Consider the following 21192-nt stretch of genomic DNA (forward strand, 5'->3'; position numbering starts at 1 on the left):
AGTTCGAGACCAGCCTGACCAACATGGAGAAACACTGTTATCTACTAAAAATACAAAATTAGCTGGGCATGGTGGCGCATGCCTGTAATCCCAGCTACTTGGGAGGCTGAGGCAGGACTGCCTGAGCCCAGGAGTTTGAGAGACCAGCCTGAGCAACATAGCAAGACCCATCTCTACAAAAAAATACAAAACTTAGCCAGGTGCATGGTGGCTCACGCCTGTGATCCCAGTTATTCAGGAGGGTGAGGTGGGAGAATCACTTGAGCCCAGGAGGTCAACACTGCAGTGAGCCGTGATGGTGCCACTGCACTCCAGCCTGGGCAACAAGAGCGAAACTCCATCTCAAAACAAAACAAAACAAAACAAAACAAAACAAATCTGCTGTTCTGTAACTAACTCAGAGGCTCACTTTTTGAACCACTCATGATCAAAATTCTGTACCCAATGGAGATTCAGAGTTAATATTCTTTTTTTTTTTTTTTTTTTTTTGAGACGGAGTCTTGCTCTTTCACCTAGGCCAGAGTGCAGTGGTGCGATCTCGGCTCACTGCAAGCTCTGCCTCTCAGGTTCATGCCATTCTCCTGCCTCAGCCTCCTGAGTAGCTGGGACTACAGGCACCCGCCACCGTGCCCGGCTAATTTTTTGTATTTTTTAGTAGAGACGGGGTTTCACCGTGTTAGCCAGGATGGTCTCGATCTCCTGACCTCGTGATCCGCCCGCCTCGGCCTCCTAAAGTGCAGGGATTACAGGCGTGAGCCACCGCGCCCGGCCGTCAGAGTTAATATTCTAGGTTGAGACCTGCCAACAACTTTTTTTAAAAAGAGTGCCCCCAGATGATTCTGATGTGCACTCCTGCTTAAGAGCCACTGTTCATGAACTCAAAAATCTTTCCTTCATTATTCTTAATGTTACTGTCCTCATTATCTCTTGCCTAGACTACTAAAATAGCCTCCCTATATCTTCAGCCTTCCCCATTCTGACCTATTTTCTTCATCACCATCAGAATTCCCTAACTCAAATACTTTTTGCTATTAAAAAAAAATGTGGGCCAGGCGCAGTGGGCTCACGCCTGTAATCCCAGCATTTTGGGAGGCTGAGGCAGGACTGCCCGAGCCCAGGAGTTTGAGAGACCAGCCTGGGCAACAGGGCAAGAGCCGTCTCTACGAAAAAATACAAAACTTAGCTAGGTGCTTGGTTGCTCATGCCTGTGATCCCAGTTATTCAGGAGGCTGAGGTGGGAGAATCACTTGAGCCCAGGAGGTCAACGATGCAGTGAGCCGTGATGGTGCCACTGCACTCCAACCTGGGTGACAGAGCGAGACTCTGTCTTCCCCTCATCAAAAAAAGAGGTAACTGGCAAATTCTGAATAAGATCTTACATACTACTGTATCAATTTCCTAATTCTGATAATCATACTGAGGTTATATAAGAGAACATCCTTGATACTATTAAACAAATGTTATTTAGGAGTTAAAGGAGCATGATGTCTGCAATATATCCTTCAACAGTTCATACAAAAATGTGTGTATATAGAGTGAAAGAATAATACATCTGTGATAAAATATGATAACATTTGTCTCAAAACAGAAAATTTGTTTTTTTTTTGAGATGGAGTCTGGGGCTCTGTTGCCCAGGCTGGAGTGAAATGGCGCGATCTCGGCTCACTGCAACCTCTGCCTGCTGGGTTTAAGCGATTCTCCTGCCTCAGCCTCCCGAGTAGCTTGGACTACAGGCGCGAGCCATCATGCCCAGCTGATTTCTGTATTTTCAGTAGAGACGGGGTTTCACCATTTTGGCCAGGATGGTTTCGATCTCTTGACCTCGTGATCCGCCCACCTCAGCCTCCCAAAGTGCTGGGATTACAGACATGAGCCACCACGCCTGGCCAAAACAGGAAGTTTTAAAAAATCCAATAGCCAAGACACTTCATTCTGAGTTGTAGTTTTCTTAACACTATACTTAAGGAAGCTGTTAAATCATTTACACACAAATACTACACAGTCCCAAATAATCGACTTACTGACATATATGTAACACTATCCTTTTTTTCTGGAAGAACAACAAAAATTTCTGGATGAGAGAATATGACAAGGCAATTTCCTTTCAGAGGCCAAAGCTGTAGAGCATGGGTTAAGGAGTGCAGCTCTTTGAATTCATTAAAATGAGTAAGACAATAAAGACAGAGCACACCCTTCCCAAGTCAATATAAAAGCATATTACTATGAGATAATTCACAAATAGCAATAAAGTAAATAGTATACTTAACTCAGAAGGGTACGAAAAGCCAGATAATCTGAATAATAGTATGTAATGACTCTCTAAGTGAAATAGCCAAAACAAACAACCCACCTAAGACTATCCTAGTGGGTCCCAGGGGTGTTGTGATTTTGGACTGTCAGAAATATGGCGGCTGGGCACACCTGTAATCCCAGCACTTTGGGACACTAAGGCAGGATCACTTGAGCTCAGGAGTTTGAGACTAGCCTGAGCAACATGGCAAAACCCCCTCTCTACAAAAAATATAAAAATTAGGCAAGTGTAGTGGCATGCACCTGTGGTACCAGCTATTTGCGGGGCAAAGCGGAAGGATCGCTTGAGCTTGGGAGGTGGAGGTTGCAATGAGCTAAGATCATGCCACTGCACTCCAGCCTGGGTAACAGAGTGAGACTCCCGTCTCAAACAAACAAAAAAAACAAAAAAACAAAAACAGCACTAATCTAGAGCGGTGAGGATACTGACCCTTGGAGGTCTGTGGAGAGTTCTGGACTCACAGTGGATTCATGGACTCTTTGAAGCTGATCTCTGGAATTCAGGCAGAGATTCCTGGCTCAATGTAACGCGTAAGTAAGTATTTTTTTTTTTTTTTTTTTTTTGAGACGGAGTCTCGCTCTGTCATCAAGATGGAGTGCAGTGGTGCAATCTCGGCTCACTGCAACCTCTACCTCCCAGGTTCAAGCGATTCTTCCTGGCGCAGCCTCACAAGTGGGTGGGACTACAGGCACACGCCATCACGCCCAGCTAATTTTTGCATTTTTAGTAGAGACGAGGTTTCACGTTGGCCAGGGTGGTCTCAATCTCTTGACCTCGTTATCTGCCTGCCTCGGCATCCCAAAGTGCTGGGATTACAGGCGTCAGCTACCAAGCCCGGCCAAGCATAGCTTTCAGAGTCCAGAAATTACCCTTGACCATGAACTTTTGTGCCAAGTACCAAAATAGGAAAAACTGTGTCGTCATTAGCCAGTATTCTAACAAATTGCTCACTATAAGTAATTGTCAAATCGACATTAGGTTTTACCTCTGTACCACTCGTGTTCTACAGTGTATTTAAACAAGTAGAATTCAAAATACCTTGTTTAAAAACAAAAACCAAAAGCCTTATCAATGACAGGAAAGGAGGTGCTAAAACATTTCAAAATAATTTTAGAGAATGTAAGATTTGTATGAATGGCACTAAAATGTGTTAACTGATACATGAAAACAATTATTTTAAATATAATTATAAGCCTTGAGAAAAGGAATACGTTCAGAAATACAATCTAGAATAAAAGAAAAATGACAAACTCAACTTACCAGCAATTTCTACAATATCACCAGGAACTATGTCTTTAGCTTTAATCCGCTGTACACTCTTTCTGTCCTGTCGATACACTTTGCCCATTTCAGGCTCATATTCCTTAAGGGCTTCGATGGCATTTTCAGCATTTCTTTCCTGTATAAAAGAAAACAGAAGAGTAGTAAAGACCTGCCTAACACTGCAATTATTTCTAACCCAAGGAATAAAATGTTAGAGGTCTAATCTTTAAAAAAAAAAAAAGGAAGCCCACTAGTAACATTTGTACTAAACAATTCACATCTAAGGCAACAGACACAAGGACATTTATTATTTTGTATTAAAAACAAAACGTAAGTACCCTCAATTAAGGTAAGGGAATAAAACAATGAAGAAAAGCAATTATACACTCTGCTGTCCCTAAGACTGTAAAACACAGCTTTCACTTTTAGCCAAATCCCCCTGCCATTTAAAATCAATTCTGTCTCATGAGAGGCAGTACAGCTTAATAGTCCGGGCTCGGGAGGCTGAGGCAGAAGAATCGCTTGAACCCGAGAGGCGGAGGCTGCAGTAAGACGAGATCCTGCCACTGCACTCCGGCCTGGGCAACAGAGACAGACTCCGTTAAAAAAAAAAAAAAAAAACGCAACCCAACCCAACTCTGGGCTAAGCTGCCCAGGTTCAATACAGGCTCTTAACAGCTATGTCACTGTAGAGAGGTTACACAACACACAAGTTTACTGTCTATAAAATGACAACACTAACAGTTCCTACCTCAAGGTTTGTGAGGATAAGAAGTCATATGTAACATGCTTAGATTGTGTTTGGGCACACAGTAAATGCTATGAGTGATGAATATCTCTCACAAATTCTAAGAACTATCCCTCCAGTTGTAAAGACCAATGAATGGCTGGACTTTCATCATAGCACTGCCAGTCCCAAGCTATATATTTCTCATGACATCATATATGAACTATCAACCATTAGTAGTCACAGTAATTTTCTTTCCGATTTCAAAATGGAAGTTGTAGAATCAAACCAGCCTAAAGAGAATCAAATGACACAAAGATGAAAGCTGGTAACACATGTACCTCAGTTTTGATGTATATACCCCAGAAAAAGTATAAAAAAACCTTAACTGGGAAATTCATGATAAAGTTAATTTCAATCTCATATCAGACATTCTTACCCTTCAAGATCATGTTGGGTGGAATTTAACTGGACTGCTCAAGGTTAAACAAATATCCCATGAGCACTGTATTTTGCATACGCTTAAATTATCAGCTGAGCACAGTAGCTCATGTCTGTAATCCCAGCACTTTTAGGAGCCTGAGGTAAGAGGATCGCTTGAGCACAAGAGTTCCAGACCAGCCTGGGCTGAACATAACGAGACAGTATCTCTACGAAAAACGCAAAAATTATCCTCACGTGGTGCCATGCACCTGTAGTCTCAGCTGCTCAGGAGGCTGAGGTGGGAGGATCACTAAGCCTAAGAGGCAGAGATTGCAGTGAGCTGTGATCATGACACTGCACTCCAGCCTGGGCAAGACTGAAGCTGTCTTGGGGGGAAAAAAAAGATAAATTATCTCTGACACGGAGGACAAAGATGACAATTACAATCAATGAAAAGGCTGGGCATGGTGGCTCACGCCTGTAATCCCAACACTTTGGGAGGCTGAGGTGGGTGGATCGCCTGAGGTTGGGAGTGCCAGACCAACCTGGCCAACATGGTGAAACTCTGTCTCTACTAAAAATACAAAAAATTAACCAGGCGTGGTGGTACGTGCCTGTAATCCCAGCTACTTGGGAGACTGAGGTGGGAGAATCTCTTGAGTCCAGGAGGTGGAGGCTGCAGTGAGCCGAGATCGTGCCACTGCACTCCAGCCTGGATGACAGAGCGAGACTCCGTCTTAAAAAAAAGAAAGCCTGGCCGGGCGCGGTGGCTCACGCTTGTAATCCCAGCACTTTGGGAGGCCGAGGTGGGCAGATCACGAGGTCAGGAGATCGAGACCATTCACCCCGTCTCTACTAAAAATACAAAAAAAAAATTAGCCGGGCGTGGTGGCGGGTGCCTGTAGTCCCAGCTACTCGCAGAGGCTGAGGCAGGAGAATGGCGTGAACCTGGGAGGCGGAGCTTGCAGTGAGCCGAGATTGCGCCACTGCACTCCAGCCTGGGCGACAGAGCGAGACTCCATCTCAAAAAAAAAAAAAAGAAAGCCTTCCTTGATGACACTGGTCAGAAATAAAATAGTATGCCCACCATACTACCTTATACTGTCATTATAATTTTCCTTACTTTCAGAAGGCCACAACCCTCTATTGCTGCTCATACCATTCAGTATACTAAAGACTTAAGAATGTTCTTTTTTCAAAAACTCAAATCTTTTTTTTCTGAGACGAAGTCTAGCTCTGTCGCCCAGGCTGGAGTGCAGTGGCAGGATCTCGGCTCACTGCAAACTCCGCCCCCTAGGTTCAAGCCCTGCCTCAGCCTCCCAAGTAGCCTGGGGGCGCATGCTACCACACCCAGCTAACTTTCTGTATTTTTAGCAGAGACGGGGACTCGCCTGGTCTTGACCTCCTGACCTTAACTGATCCAACTGCCTCAGCTTCCCAAACTGCTGATACTACAGGCATGAGCCACTATGCCCTGACCAAATGTAATTTTTTTTTTTTTTTTTTGAGACGGAGTCTCGCTCTGTCGCCCAGGCTGGAGTGCAGTGGCGCAATCTCGGCTCACTGCAAGCTCCGCCTCCCGGGTTCACGCCATTCTCCTGCCTCAGCCTCTCCGAGTAGCTGGGACTACAGGCGCCCGCCACCACGCCCGGCTAATTTTTTTTTTTTGTATTTTTAGTAGAGACGGGGTTTCACCGTGGTCTCGATCTCCTGACCTCGTGATCCGCCCGCCTCGGCCTCCCAAAGTGCTGGGATTACAAGCGTGAGCCACCGCGCCCGGCCCAAATGTAATTTTTTTGAGAAGAACATAAGAAGAAGGCCGGGCTCACACCCGTAATCCCAGCACTTTGGGAGGCCGAGGCAGGCAGATCACAAGGTCAGGAGATCGAGATCATCCTGGCTAACATAATGAAACCCCGTCTCTACTAAAAATTAAAAAAAGGCAGGCATGGTGGCTCACGCCTGTAATCCCAGCACTTTGGGAGGCCGAACCGGGCGGATATATATATAGCACACAATTACAAATTTCTAAGTAGGCCATCTTTCTATAAGCCTACCACATAAAGATCGTTAACATTTATTGGTAAAGATTAGAAGGTTACAATTTCAACAGGACTAAATATCTTTATAAGATGTGTCAGGCGTGGTGGCTCAAGCATGTAATCCCAGCACTTTGGGAGGCCAAGGCGGGGGGAATCATCTGAGGTCAGGAGTTTGAGACCAGCCTGACCAATATAATGAAACCCCATCTCTATTAAAAATACAAAAGTTGGTCGGGCGCGGTGGCTCACGCTTGTAATCCCAGCACTTTGGGAGGCCGAGGCGGGCGGATCATGAGGTCAGGAGATCGAGACCACGGTGAAACCCTGTCTCTACTAAAAGTACAAAAAAAAAATTAGCCGGGCGTGGTGGCGGGCGCCTGTAGTCCCAGCTACTCGGAGAGGCTGAGGCAGGAGAATGGCGTGAACCCGGGAGGCGGAGCTTGCAGTGAGCCAAGATTGCGCCACTGCACTCCAGCCTGGGCGACAGAGCGAGACTCCGTCTCAAAAAAAAAAAAAAATACAAAAGTTAGCTGGGCATGGTGGCACGCGCCTGTAATCCCAGCTATCCGGGAGGGTGAGACAGGAGAATCGCTTGATCCCGGGAGGTGGAGGTTGCAGTGAGCCGAGACTGCACCACTGCACTCCAGCCTGGGCAACGAGTGAAAAGTCGGTCAAAAAAAAAAAAAAAGCCCGGGCACAGTGGCTCACGCCTGTAATCCCAGCACTTTGGGAGGCCAAGGTGGGTGGATCACGAGGTAAGGGGTTCGAGACCAGCCTGATCAACATGGTGAAACCTCGTCTCTAATAAAAATACAAAAATTAGCTGGGTGTGGTGTCAGGTGTCTGTAATCCCAGCTACTCAAGGAGGCTGAGGCAGAATTGCTTGAACCTGGGAGGCGGAGGTTGCAGTGAGCCAAGATCGTGCCACTGCACTCCTGCCTGGGCAACAGACAGTTGGTCTCAAAACAAAACAAAACAAAAACAAAAACAAAACAAACAAAAAGGTCTACTTCAGTCCTCAAAGGGGTGATTATATCCATCAAATACCTAAAAGATTAACACTTAACATGAATTTTAAGTCTCAGAGTCTGTAGTAAGCACTGAAGGGGAAACAATTTTTATAGCTAAACCTACCAAAAAACCCAAGGAGAATAAAAATGACATGTAGCTTTTAAAGTTTGTCACAGGAAGCAACTAGGAGACATAAAGATAGATACTGGTTCTCACATTCTCATTTCCTTAAGCAGCTTCTCTCACCCATTTTAATTCTTTGCTACCATAAAGAATGAACAATGTGTTTTTTTGAGACACAGTGTTGCTCTGTTGCCCAGACTGGAGTGCAGTGTTATGATCATGGCTCACTGCAGTCTTGACCTCCTGGGGTTCAAGTAACCCTCCCACCTCAGCCTCCTGAGTAGCTGAGACTACAGGCTGGTGCCACCACACTTGGTGAAGAATGAGCAATCTTAACTGCAAAGTTTATATGCATTAAGGTCAAAAATCTGCAATTAATTAAATTAATAGGCTGGGCATGGTGGCTCACATCTGTAATCCCAGCACTTTGGGAGGCTGAGGAGGGTGGATCACTTAAGGTCAGGAGCTCAAGACCAGTCCGGCCAACATGGTGAAACCCTGTCTCTACCAAAAAATACAAAAATGAGCTGGGCGTGGTGGTGCGTGCCTGTAGTCCCAGCTACTTGGAAGGCTGAGGCACGAGAACCACTTGAACCCAGGAGGCAAAGGTTGCAGTGAGCCGAGATAACACCATTGCACTCCAGCCTGGGCAACAGAGTGAGATTGTGTCAGAAAACATTAATTAATTAATGGGATAAAGGGAAAATACATGTAAACTTCCCGCAGACATATTTTTACTTAACCCATCAGGAAAAACAGATAACAGAAGATTAATACAGCCCTAATCACTTACATAACTTATTGAAATTTTGAAGTACAGGAATTTTTGCTTACCTGCCATACACCCACAATTGCATTGGCTACTAATATGAGTAAAATTACAAAAGGTTCTACAAAGGCTGTAATTGTTTCTTCACCTTCTTCAAACCAAGCCAAAACCTAGAAGAGAAATGGCACGTTAGAATGTGTCTTTTTAGGCTTAATGTCACTTTTTAAAAAAGTGGCTAGCACTGGCCAAGCATGGTGGCTCAGGCCTGTAATCCCAGCACTTTGGGAGGCCAACGCAGGCGGATCACCTGAGGTCAAGAGTTCCAGACCAACCTGCCCAACATGGCGAAACCCCATCTCTACTAAAAATACAAAAAATTAGCCAGACATGGTGGTGGGTGCCTGTAATCCCAGCTACTGAGGAGGCTGAGGCAAGAGAATCACTTGAACCTGGGGAGGTGGAGGTTGCAGTGAGCCGAGGTCATGCCATTGCACTCCAGCCTGGGCAACAAGAGTGAAAACTCAAAAAAAAAAAAAAAAAAAGTGGCTATGGCTAGCACTAAAGGGATTATGACAGACAAAATCTATTTTCTTTCTCTAGAAACAAATGGTACAAAATGCGATTATATAAACAACCGGCGATGTCTGGTTCATAAGAATTCTTGAAAGTCAAAACTATATTTCAGCTGGGCACGGTGGCTCACACCTGTAATCTCAACACTTTGGGAGGCTGAGGCGGGCAGATCACCTGAGGTCAGGAGCTCCAGACCAGCCCGGCCAACATGGCGAAACCTCGTCTCTACTAAAAATACAAAAAAATTACCTGGACATGGTGGTGCGGGTCAGTAATCCCAGCTACTGGGGAGGCTGAGGAAAGAGAATCACTTGTACCTAGGAGGCGGAGGTGGCAGTGAGCCGAGATCGTGCCACTGCACTCCAGCCTGGGTGACAGAGCAGGACTCGGTCTCAAAACAAAAAAAAAGGCGGGTGCGATGGCTCACGCCTGTAATCCCAGCACTTTGGGAGGCCAAAACGGGGGGATTACTTGAGGTCAGGAGTTTAAGACCAGCCTGACCAACACAAAGAAACCCTATCTCTACTAAAATTACAAAATTAGCTGTGTGTGGTGGTGCATGCCAGTAATCCCAGCTACTCAGGAGGCTGAGGCAGGAGAATCGCTTGAATCCGGGAGGCAGAGGTTTCGGTGAGCCAAGATCGCACCATTGCACTCCAGCCTGGGCAACAAAAGTGAAACTCAAAAAACAAACAAAAAACTATACTTCTTGGCTGGGCATGGTGGTCCAAGTCGGTAATCCCAGCACTTTGGGAGGCCGAGGCAGGTAGATCGCCTGAGGTCAGGAATTCGAGACCAGCCTGGCCAACAATGTGAAACCACCTCTACTAGAAACACAAAAAATTAGCCAGGTGTGGTGGCGCACACCTGCAGTCCTAGCTAGTTGGGAAGCTGTGGCAGGAGAATCTCTTGAACCTGGGAGGCAAAGGTTGCAGTGAGCTGAGATTGCACCACTGCACACCAGCCTGGGTGTTAGAGCAAGACTCAGTCTCAAAAAAACAACTATACTTCTTAAAAATACCTTATCTTTTGATGTAATAATTCCATTTTAGAACCCAAATAAAATCTGGGGAGATGGAATAAATTCCATTCATTTTATATGTATCTATTTAGAAAAAACAGAACTTCAATTCTTGATTAAAGTAAAAGGTGATCATCTAACAGTCATGTTCATCTGGTTATTATTCATATCAAGTAATATCCATGTGACATAAATCCACAGTACAAACAACTTGATCATTGACTTAAATTTTAGAGCATATATAAACTGTTAATTCTAGGCTGGGAACAGTAGCTCATGCCTATAATCCCAGCACTCTGGGAGGCCAAGGCAGGAGGATCGTTTCATGCCAGGAGCTTGAGACCAGCCTGGGCAACATAGCGAGACCCTCATCTCTATAAAAGAAACAAAAAAACAATTAATTCCGTTTCTTTTTAGTGGTACTACTGAAGGCTGTTTCAGAACCGCAAAGCTGTTGGGAGATCCTAAGTGTATTTTGTAGGTTATCTTCCCTATGACATCTATACAGCAATACAGCACTTCAGAGATAACCTAAGTCCAAAAATGTAACTGGTCACAGAACACTGCCCCAAGAAAAAGGGGCAGAGGTTTAAACTTTTAGCTCATACAACTATAACCTTGTTAAGATTTAAAAACTACAAATTGGGCCAGGAGCGGTGGCTCACGATTGTAATCCCAGCACTTTGGGAGGCCGAGGCGGGCGGATCACGAGGTCAGGAGATTGAGACCACGGTGAAACCCTGTCTCTACTAAAAATACAAAAAATTAGCTGGGCGTGGTGGCAAGCGCCTGTAGTCCCAGCTACTCGGAGAGGCTGAGGCAGGAGAATGGCGTGAACCCGGGAAGTGGAGCTTGCAGTGAGCCGAGACTGCGCCACTGCACTCCAGCCTGGGCGACAGAGCAAGACTCCATCTCAAAAAAACAAAAAAACAACAAAAAACTAGAAATTAAGAGTCACATTGCACTTCTCAATCCAACAACTATAAAGGTGGTAAAAAGAGAGAACCCACCACAACGAATACTAAGAATAATGAATATGGTAGAGTGGTCTATGTGATTAAAAATTTAAAAACCTCTTTTTGTGGAAACTTACCAATCCAGAAACAGTGTTAACCACATCTAATGATTTAATCTTGGAGGTCGAATTTTTTTTAATTAAAAAGTTGCTTAAAATGTTTGCATATTTCATAATAAAATCTTCTTTAAAAGATCTACTTAGTAAATCATGAAAGCACTCCTCCAAATGATTTATGGCAATAATGAATCCAAATGACTCATTAGAAGAAGACATGAATAAGAAATATCTGTTTGAGCAGGACAAAAAAATAAATAAAAACAGGAGGCACCAGGACTACCAAGTCCTGACAGATGCCAATCACCACCAACGTCCAGTGAGCTAGGGCAAACAGAAAACCAGAATGAGTATGATAAATGTTACTGTATGCTTTCAACAGGGCGTTCTAGTGTTAAGGCCAGGAATAATGCCAGAATGAAAACTTCTCTAGGAAGTTATAAATTTTGATAGATGCAGGATCACAGCTGCTCTGACACTAGACTTTCAAACATTTGCCAAGGAGAACATATCAGAAACAAGAAACTTTAATTAGCTCTTGGGGGAGAAAAATCGCTCAACTTGAAGAGTAACTATGACCTTTCCTAAAGGTCAGTGAGGCATTAGCAACTGTAAGATAACCTTCACACCTTGTTAAAGTGGGTATGAATTTCCCTCTTGGCAGTAAAGCCTGGGGAACAAACTTAAAGCAACATCCCCTGATAGCTACAGCAAAGGGAAAGACAATGGCAAGCAGTGATGGGACCGTCAGAGCAAACCTCTACTTCAAAATACTACAGCCCAAAATGAAGAACAGCCATATCACATCATGTCGGGCAGTCCTTCACAGTTCTGATCTATTGGTAAGAAAACCTCTTGCCTTGTGTAAGGAGAAAGAGGATTGCTGACAAAAGAATCCATGAGACTAGGAGGGAGATGGGGTAAGAGAAAGGGGAGGAAAACTGGATGAGTGACATTACTGAAATGCAAGATCCCTTATTGCAGTATTATAGTACCATAGTAATGTGAGTTCATAATTATGGTTTGCCAGAAGTTATACAAAGTATATTTATACAAGGAACTGGGAAAATGTTTCTAAAAATTTTGACAACAGGTTGAATATAAAGAATTATCTGTTTCAAGCCAGGAGCAGTGGCTCACACCTGTAATCACAGCACTTTGGGAGGCTGAGGTGGGCAGATCACCTGAGGTCAGGAGTTCAAGACCAGCCTGACCAACATGGCGAAACCCCATCTCTACTAAAATACAAAAAATTAGCCGAGTGTGGTGGCGGACACCTGTAATCCCAGCTACTGGGGAAGCTGAGACAGGAGAATCGCTTGAACCTGGGAGGCAGAGGTTACAGCGAGCCAAGATCGCGCCATTGCACTCCAGCCTGGCTGACAAGAGCAGAACTCCATCTCAGGGAAAAAAAAAAAAAAAGAATTATCTGTTTCAGCTGGGTGAGGTGGCTCATGCCTATAACCCTAACGCTTTGGGAAAATCTCTTGAGGCCAGGAATTGGAGACTAGCTTGAGTAACATAGTGAGACCCTATCTGTATAAAAAAAAATTTTTTTTAATTAGTTGGGCATGGCAGGGCATACCTGTAGTCCTGACTACTCGGGAAGATTGCTTGAAACCAGGAGTTTGAGGTTATAATGAGCTATGATCGTGCCACTACTACATTCCAGCCTAGGTGACAGAGTGAGACTTTGTCTCAAAAAAGAAAAAAAAAGGGCAAAGCATGATGGCTCATACCTATAGTACCAGCTACTTGGGAGGCTCAAGAATCAGGCTTCAGCCCAGGTGTGTGAGGCGGCAGTGAGCTATAATTGCGCCACCGCATTCACCCGCTGGGCGCGACAGGAGACCCTATCTCCAGGAAAATTGAAAATTTTAAACAATGTGTAAAAAGGATTATCTGGGCTGGGTGAGATGGCTCATGTCTGTAATCCCAGCACTTTGGGAAGCTGAGGCAGGCGGATCACCTAAGGCCAGGAGCTGGAGACCAGCCTGGTCAACATGGAGAAACCCCGTCTCTACTAAAAATACAAAAAATTACCCGGGCGTGGTGGCGCATGCCTGTAATCCCAACTACTCGGGAGGCTGAGGCAGGAGAATCACTTGAACCTGGGAGGTGGAGGTTGCAGTGAGCCGAGATCACGCCACTGCACTCCAATCTGGGCGACAGAGCGGGACTCCGTCTCAAAAGACAGCGAAAAGGTAACAAGCTTCATGAACAGCAGCAAAGAAAAGTAAAAGACCACTGCCCCATAGTTTTGGACATAAACAGTGTTTCTTCTTCCCTTTGCTTTGCGCTAATAATACCTGTCTTCTGGGACTTACATTATCAAACAAGTTCAATGCTTCAAATGTGCCAGTATTATTCAAAGTAACCACTTGCTAATGAACCACTTGCTAATGAACACTCAACTACATTAAACTGCTTAAAATAGAGTAGGGATAGAGTATCTTCCAATTATTATCCGCAAGATTAATCTCTGTACAGCACTGAAATACTGTACAACACTTTGTACTGCATTATACTTCTGATAAGTATAATAAAGAAAAAAAAATTTTTTTTTTTTGAGATGGAGTCTCACTGTCGCTCAGGCTGGAGTGTGGTGGTGCAATCTCGGCTCACTGCAACATCCGCCTCCCAGGTTCAAGTGATTCTCCTGCCTCAGCCTCCTGAGTAGCTGGGATTACAGGCACCCACCACCACACCCGGCTAATTTTTGTATTTTTAGTACAGGTGGGGTTTCACCATGTTGGCCAGGCTGGTCTCGAACTCCTGACCTCAAATGATCCACCCACCTCGGCCTCCCAAAGTGCTGGGATTACAGGCATGAGCCACTCACTGCACCCGGCCAAATAAAGCAAATTTTAATCCAAGGTAAAAAGCACGTTCTGCTGTAAACTGGGAGAGTCATGATGTTGTGACTCAGATATCCATACACTGTAATAGGAAGAGCTCTTAGTATCATAAAAAGAAAATGAAAGAAGAGCTTAAAAAGATCATAAGCACATTTTGCTCCTAGTATTCTCAGAAATTTGCACTGTGCCTTTGGGCCCTCAAAGAATTGCTCAATAAATGAAGACATTTACATCAAGTTTTTTTTTTTAAAAAAAGAGGAAATGGAAATTAAACATTTCGAGAATGATACAGAGAATTACCAATAAACGTTACGATAATTTCTGGGGGAGGAAACAATTCTTTCAGTCATTAATAAAACGGAAAAAAAAGCATGAATTAGAACTCGTTCCCTTCTGATCCAGATATAAAGCTATGTAAAAACATTCAATGTTTTCAGGCGTGAGAAAACAATCTTCTTTTTAAAAAGTACTCTATTAAATCCGCCTTTAAAATCATTATTTTAAGAAAAGCTCTGAATAAACTAGTTAAACCAATCAGTAATTTGCCCTTCTTATCCCATTTTTAAATAAAAAATTAAAAGAGAAAATTAAAATCACTACAAATTCAGTATCAAATACTTTGAGTATTCTCTTCTGAGAAATCACAGTAAAAAGATCTCATATATTTTCAGAAAATTCTACTGAAACAAACTCACCCAAATATTTGTGACATCAAAAACACTAACTTAGGCCGGACGCAGTGGTTCATGCCTGTAATCCCAGCACTTTGGGAGGCTGAGGCAAGTGATAACCTGAGGTCAGGAGTTCGAGACCAGCCTGGCCAACAAAGGGAAACCCCGTTACTACTAAAAATACAAAAATTAGCCGGGCGTGGTGGTGGACATCTGTAATCCCAGCTACTCAGGAGGCTGAGGCAGGAGAATCACTTGAACCCCGGAGGTGGAGGTTGCAGTGAGCCAAGATTGCGCCACTGTGCTCCAGCCCAGGCAACAAGAGTGAGACTCCGTCTGCATTAAAAAAAAAAAAAAAAAAAAGCACTAACTCTAAAAAATAAGGTGTGCTTTTCAAAGGAGTCTAGTAGGAAGAAAAGAGACACACACATGCAAATGGTCAAATGTAACCTAAAGGTTGAGAAGTGCCATGTCTAGATAGTTTTATTAGCATTTTAGGGTCAATCTAAGTAGCTGACATGGGAAACAAGGGTAGAAGGTAGAGAAACCTATGCAAATTATTACCATATTAATTATGACTTTATGATTTAGACAGATGGGAGTCCAACATGGCCCTAATGCCCACCTCCTTCAGGTCTTTTCGCAAATGTCACCTTCCCCAAGAACTTTCCTGACCACCCAATTTGAAAACTGTACCCCCTTTCACATACTCTGATATCCAAACCCCCTTGCTTTATTTTTCTCAACAGTATTATCCTCCAGGTAGGGGTCTCTGTCCGTTTTATTCACTACTGTATCCCCAGTGTCTGTGACAGGTGCTCAATAAATATCTTAACAAAGCAGGAAAAGAGAAGAAAGGGCAGGCATTCCAGTTAAGCAACCATACAATGTGTTACATTTAGAGCAAAGTTGGTAATCAAGAATGAAAAGATAAAGTGAATTATAGAGGGGGGGTCTTGGATGTCAAATTAAGCAATTTCTAATGTTCATATGCATGAAGCTTATTTCTTTCAATCCAAGTGACCGTTTCAAAAAAACACTTTGGCCAATATTACAAATTAAACTAGATCCCTACAGATCACAAGCATAGCTTCCTATTCTATGCCACAGCAAAATATTAACTATATAGTTAACAGTTTACTACTTAGTTTGATATTTGAAATAAATCACTAATATTCTTTTTAATTTGAGCATGACTTGATGATGCATGATGTATATAAGAATCGCCTAGTCACTTCTCCAAAAAAATCTGAATATTCTACCGTGTTTTTTTTGTTACGTCAATAGGAACAAACCGACACAAAAATGAGAGTCAGTGCTCTTTCTTTTAAAAGATAAAGACAGGAGAAATGAAACACTAAAGACAATGTAGCGCCAGTACCCAACCCCACATGAAGAAAATCAACACAACAGGTCTTACATCTGCAATTCCTTGATCAAACAAACCAAAGCAAATTAATTCTACAGAAGTACTCCCTAAACGCTTATTCTTTTGCTATTTACCAACTCATAAAATAAAAATGTAACATAGTTCATTTCCTGAGCAGTGAACACCACAGTTACCAAAAAGGAACTCAAATTTCAACTCCAAAATATAGCTCTATAATGCTCCAAAAAGCCAAGGTCCTATCTTATAAAAAAAAATTAAAACATTTATTTAAAAACCTGCTGGAAATGCTTACAAACTATAAGCCTCTAATTACTTCAAAGTAAAAAACAAAACCCACACACATCATTAATTTAAAATGCTAATATAAAGTCACTCAAACCGGCCACTCAAAAAACAGACCCAATGCAACCCCAATAGTAACACCAGTGGCATGGTTTCCCACACTGCTTCAACTTGTAACACACAGAATTCTGTAAAAATGTATTTTGCTTCTGGCTTGTATACGTCAGCTGATTAACTTCTAAGAAGTTCCTAATGACCTTATCGGACCCCATTATTGAACTGCCAACGCTAAGACTATTCCAGAATTATTAACCCAGTTAAATACAAATCTTACACTATCTCCAAATGTATCATTTATTTTGCCCCATGACAATGTATTGATAACTTAGTCAACCAGACAGCTCTACTTGATAAACTTGATAAAACTTAGTCAACCAGAGAGCTCTACTCATTTCCCTTAATTGGTGAAACAGTAGCCATTTTCTGGGGGAAAATTTTTTAATCAATCAAAGAGAAACAGATTATGTCAGAGGTACATTGTGATTGACTCAGAATGCTGAATGGTTTGCTATGTAAGTCCCCATGTTAATCAATGAAAACCACAGAAAAGGTTCTTGGGAACTGAATTATTAATGGCTACACAACACTTGGCTAATATGGCATAATAAAGTCTCATAGCAGGATTTACGTAAAAATTATTCCAAAAATTTATTTCCTGTTGCCACTATCTACTTAGAAGATGGGTATAAATTTAATCTTTTCCTCATCTGAACTAAATAAATGCCCACTGCTTTATTTCGTTCTCAAAATAGCCCTCTATGGTATGGTTCTCACAAAGACTGAGGCTGATCCCTGGGACCTGCATACATATATGTACAAAACTGAAACTGTGAAGTTTTGTCAATTTTGTTTTAACTAGAAAGAAGTACTGCATTGGGTGAATTTCACTTATCGTGGTTTTTGTAAGAATACCGTAATTCAAGAATAAAAGGTATCTCATGGTATTAGGATTAGGAACATCTGTGTCCTATTCATGATCATTTTTAGGAAAACTAGCAAGCAGTCTACTGCCCAAGAAAAAAAAAATGCAACAAAAAATTAATACCGAACATTCAAAAAAAAAGTTAAAAACCTAGAAACATACTTGCCACCCTAACACCTTTTTTCTGCTGTAGTTCTTTGCATTTCACTAGTTTCTTAGCAACCATATAGCACTCAAGTGGGTAAGCACACACAGAACAAGAAAAAACACCATGCTGGTTTTTTTCCTTTAAGATCTAGAACCAACTGTACTAAACCTTGTTCTTTCAACCTAAGAATCACTTAAGACAGGGGTCCAATTTAGATAAATATACCACCCTAAAGGTCAGTGACCAAATTTGGTCAACAAGGGTGCCATCACAGCCGTCATCATTCTTGTCACCGTCAGGAACAACTGTCACCTTGCCATTACCAGGAAGGGAAAGCAACTGGAATATTCCTTTTGTAAGTTCTATTTACAGACTACAAAGAGTCCAACATCATCTTAGTATGATCTTACAACACGGTAACAATGGAAGAACCCAAAACATTAAAGGCTTCCCAGTGAAGAACTTTTTGATATTAAAAGCTGATAAACCACAAGAATTTCTAAGACCATGCCACACTCTGGGACAACTCCTAACCACATTGTGAATGTGAGGCATCTATTTTCTGAATACCAATGGCTTCAAGTGTTTTGTTTTGTAATTTTAAAATGCCCAGATTGTTTTTAAACATGGAGACACAGCTTGTAACTCCAAATATGTTTTCACCCAATGGACATAATTTGTTTTCTGATTTATCTATGGAATACTTTCAGCTTTTTGGGGGAAAGAAAATAAATTTTTTTATACTTACAAAAGATATACATGCTGCCAGTAATAAAATCCTAACTAGCAAGTCTTCAAACTGCTCAATCACAAGTTCCAGCAAGGTTTTTCCTGTAAGAAACAAACACATGTGTTGTAACTGTCATCTTACCATCAGCACACCAACAGAGGAAAAAAAACAGCAACAGCACGTTACGATTACCTTCTTCAGCCGGTAACTCTGTAGAATGTAGAAATTCGCCAAGCAATGTGTCAAGAGGGAGGTTAAAAAAAAAAAAGAGAGACATTTTAGCACTTCGTCTTTCTGAAAAGAACTGCTACAATTCTAAGCATCAATATCTTTAAAACACAGACCTAACTATAGGAATATCCGATTATTTTAGCAGAGGGCATACTACAAAGGTATCTCAAGGAAGCATGCACTCTTTGTAATCAATGGCCTGAGGTCTAGCCCTAAGCGTGAAATCACTTCGGGCTCCTGAACCTAGGAGTGGTTTCAGCGATGTCATCACTTCTGCCAGATGTGTAACTTTGGGTAGAACAAGAACGGTCAGAGGCTTTCCAACGACCTCGACGCCTCATAAATCGGCAGGGGACGAGAAAACGTCTTGCCGGGCTCAACCCAGCTGCAGAAGCCTCGTCCCTCCCTCCACCGGGGCCGGCTGCTGCTGGAGAGAAGCCTCCGAGCCTTGCGCGCCGAAAAGGTCGAGGGCCCGAGACGCGAGGAGGTCCAGGGAAGGCGAGGCGAGGACCGCAGCCCCTTTCTCCCCCGCGGGGCCGGCGCACTGGCCCGACCCTTCGCCCGCAGCCGTCGGCGGGCGCGGAGCCGAAGCCCACGAGGTGGAGCCCGGTCAGCCATCTTCCCTGGCTGTCCGGGCCGCGCCAGGCCCCTGCAGCCGAGCGCCTGGCACCTACCGTTGGAGCCCCATCTCTCCTTAAGCTTCTTGACCTGCTCCAGGCTCAGCCCGGTACTCTCGTTGACGCCGAAGTGGCCCAGCACCTCCTCCACCGTCTTTGTGTGCGCGTTCTCCATGGCTTCGAGGGCCCGGCCGGCCTCGCCTCCCGTCCCCGCGGCCTCCTCGCCTCCGCCTTGCACTCGGGCCGCGGGCTCGTGCCACCCCGGGAGCCCAGGCGCGGACGGGCGCTCCCCTCCTCCTCCTGCGGCCGCTTCCGCCTCGCCAGGCGCTGAATCACCCCGCGCCCCCTCCCCCAGACAACCGCCCCTCGCGCGGCCCCGAGGTCCGCAGGACGGGTGGGGGGCTCCTGACCCACCCTCCCTCCCCTCGCCAGAAAGGAGGGCCTCCCTCGCCCTCAGCCGCCCGCCGGGAGCGCAGGCCGCGGCCCCCGAGCCCCCTCCCCGCTCTCTTGAGGCGGTCAGAGGCCCCGCCCGGGCCGTAGGAGGGGGCGCCTGGCCGACCCCTGAGGGCGGAACGCGGCGAGGGAGGCGAGCCGGCGGGGCGGTGCGCGGCGCGCTCGCCCGGGTCCCTCAGCTCCGCACGCCCGACAGCGGCAGAGGAAACTGCGGCGAAGCAGAAGGAGGTGGCGTCGGGGACGGCTCGGCAGCGGCTGCTCTAATAGCATTTATCGGCCGCTGCCTCCCCTCTCGCCGCAGCCGCGGCATGTGGACGTCGCTCATTGGCCGAGAGCGCCCAGCGCGGCGCGGGCGGCGCGGCCCCGCCCCCTTCCCCCGGCTCCCTCCGCCCGGCTGCCTCCTGCCGCGCGCCTGGCGCCCACGCTGCCGCGCAGGCCCCGCCCCCTCCCGCGCGCCGCCCCTAGGAACCCGGATCGAGGCCGCGCGCGCCGCGGCTCCGGGGCTGGCGGAGGGGAAGCTGGGTACCGTCTTCTGTGCGTGCGGTTCTCTGACCCACCCACCTGCAGACGCAGGGTGGGGCGCTCACAGTGGGCTCGCTGCTCTGGGGCCGGTGGGCGGATGGCTGGAAGGCGAGGCCGGGGAGCTGGGAGCGCGGTCCACGCGGGGCGTCCTCGAGGCGCGCTCGGGCTGGTGTCCTTGGCTCGCCTCCTTGCCCTCGGTCGCCCGGGCTGCGCTCTGCATCCTAATCTGTCTCCTTCAGAGCCCCCCTCAGAAACCAAGGGGAGGAATCCCGCAGTTCCCTTCCCACACAACCCAAATCCTTCATCTGTCGCCTCGGGAACGCCGCATCCTACACCCCCTGCTGCCAGCTCCTTCGCACGCCAGCCCCAATTCTTCCCCAGCGGGTTCTGGGCCCTGACGAGGGAACCCCCCTCGTGGGGGGAGGGAGAAGAGTTGATTTTATTATTAATAGCTCACGCAGCGCTTGATAGGTGTCTGCAGGGCAGTCACAGGTCACGCCGCTGAAGCTGCCACACCGCAGCTAGACTTGGGCTACGAGGTGCTTCGCTGTGGCTTTCAGATGAAGGCCGTTTCATAGACTCACTTCCCTCGACAGGAGAAAAGGGGACTTGAATCCAAAGCCTGCTCTTAAGCCACAGATGATTTGCTCTGGTCGGGAGGACAAAGCGCAGGTCACAGCAAGATAAAGGGAATTTTGCCAATATAAAGAAGCTACATTACTTAACAAGGGGATGAGAAATTGCATGGAATTCATGAACAAAACACGAACATATTCGCTTCACAAAGAAGAGCAGCTTTCTTCACGGAGTAGGTTGCAGAATGAAGCATTTAGTCCACTTTTGTGTTTAACAATAACGCACCATCCACATGAGCAAAAGCAGAGCAGAAAAATCACCTCAGTTGTCTCAAGTGTCTGGGCTTCAGGACTTAAGATAAATTCCTGCAGCAGATACAAATTACAGTGTATCACCA

At 45.1% G+C, this 21192-nt stretch overlaps 1 protein-coding gene across 2 annotated transcripts in view; it reads right to left on the bottom strand.

Moving 5' to 3' along the window:
* The window catches only part of ATP2A2 (ATPase sarcoplasmic/endoplasmic reticulum Ca2+ transporting 2), a 72045-nt gene extending 52046 nt beyond the window's left edge, over positions 1-19999 (bottom strand). For both annotated transcript variants that reach the window (XR_004250691.2, XM_032168712.2), the window contains exons 1-5: positions 19302-19999; positions 18589-18606; positions 18415-18497; positions 8735-8839; positions 3572-3710 (exon numbers count right to left, since the gene is read on the bottom strand). Coding sequence is in view for 1 of the 2 variants with exons in the window: in XM_032168712.2 (XP_032024603.1) it covers positions 3572-3710; positions 8735-8839; positions 18415-18497; positions 18589-18606; positions 19302-19419 (463 nt within the window). In the remaining variant the exon portion in view is untranslated. The remainder of the gene's footprint in view (positions 1-3571; positions 3711-8734; positions 8840-18414; positions 18498-18588; positions 18607-19301) is intronic.
* Positions 20000-21192: the final 1193 nt, after the last annotated feature.

Source organism: Hylobates moloch, unplaced genomic scaffold (assembly GCF_009828535.3).
Source record: "Hylobates moloch isolate HMO894 unplaced genomic scaffold, HMol_V3 SCAFFOLD_12, whole genome shotgun sequence".
NCBI classification, from domain to species: domain Eukaryota; kingdom Metazoa; phylum Chordata; class Mammalia; order Primates; family Hylobatidae; genus Hylobates; species Hylobates moloch.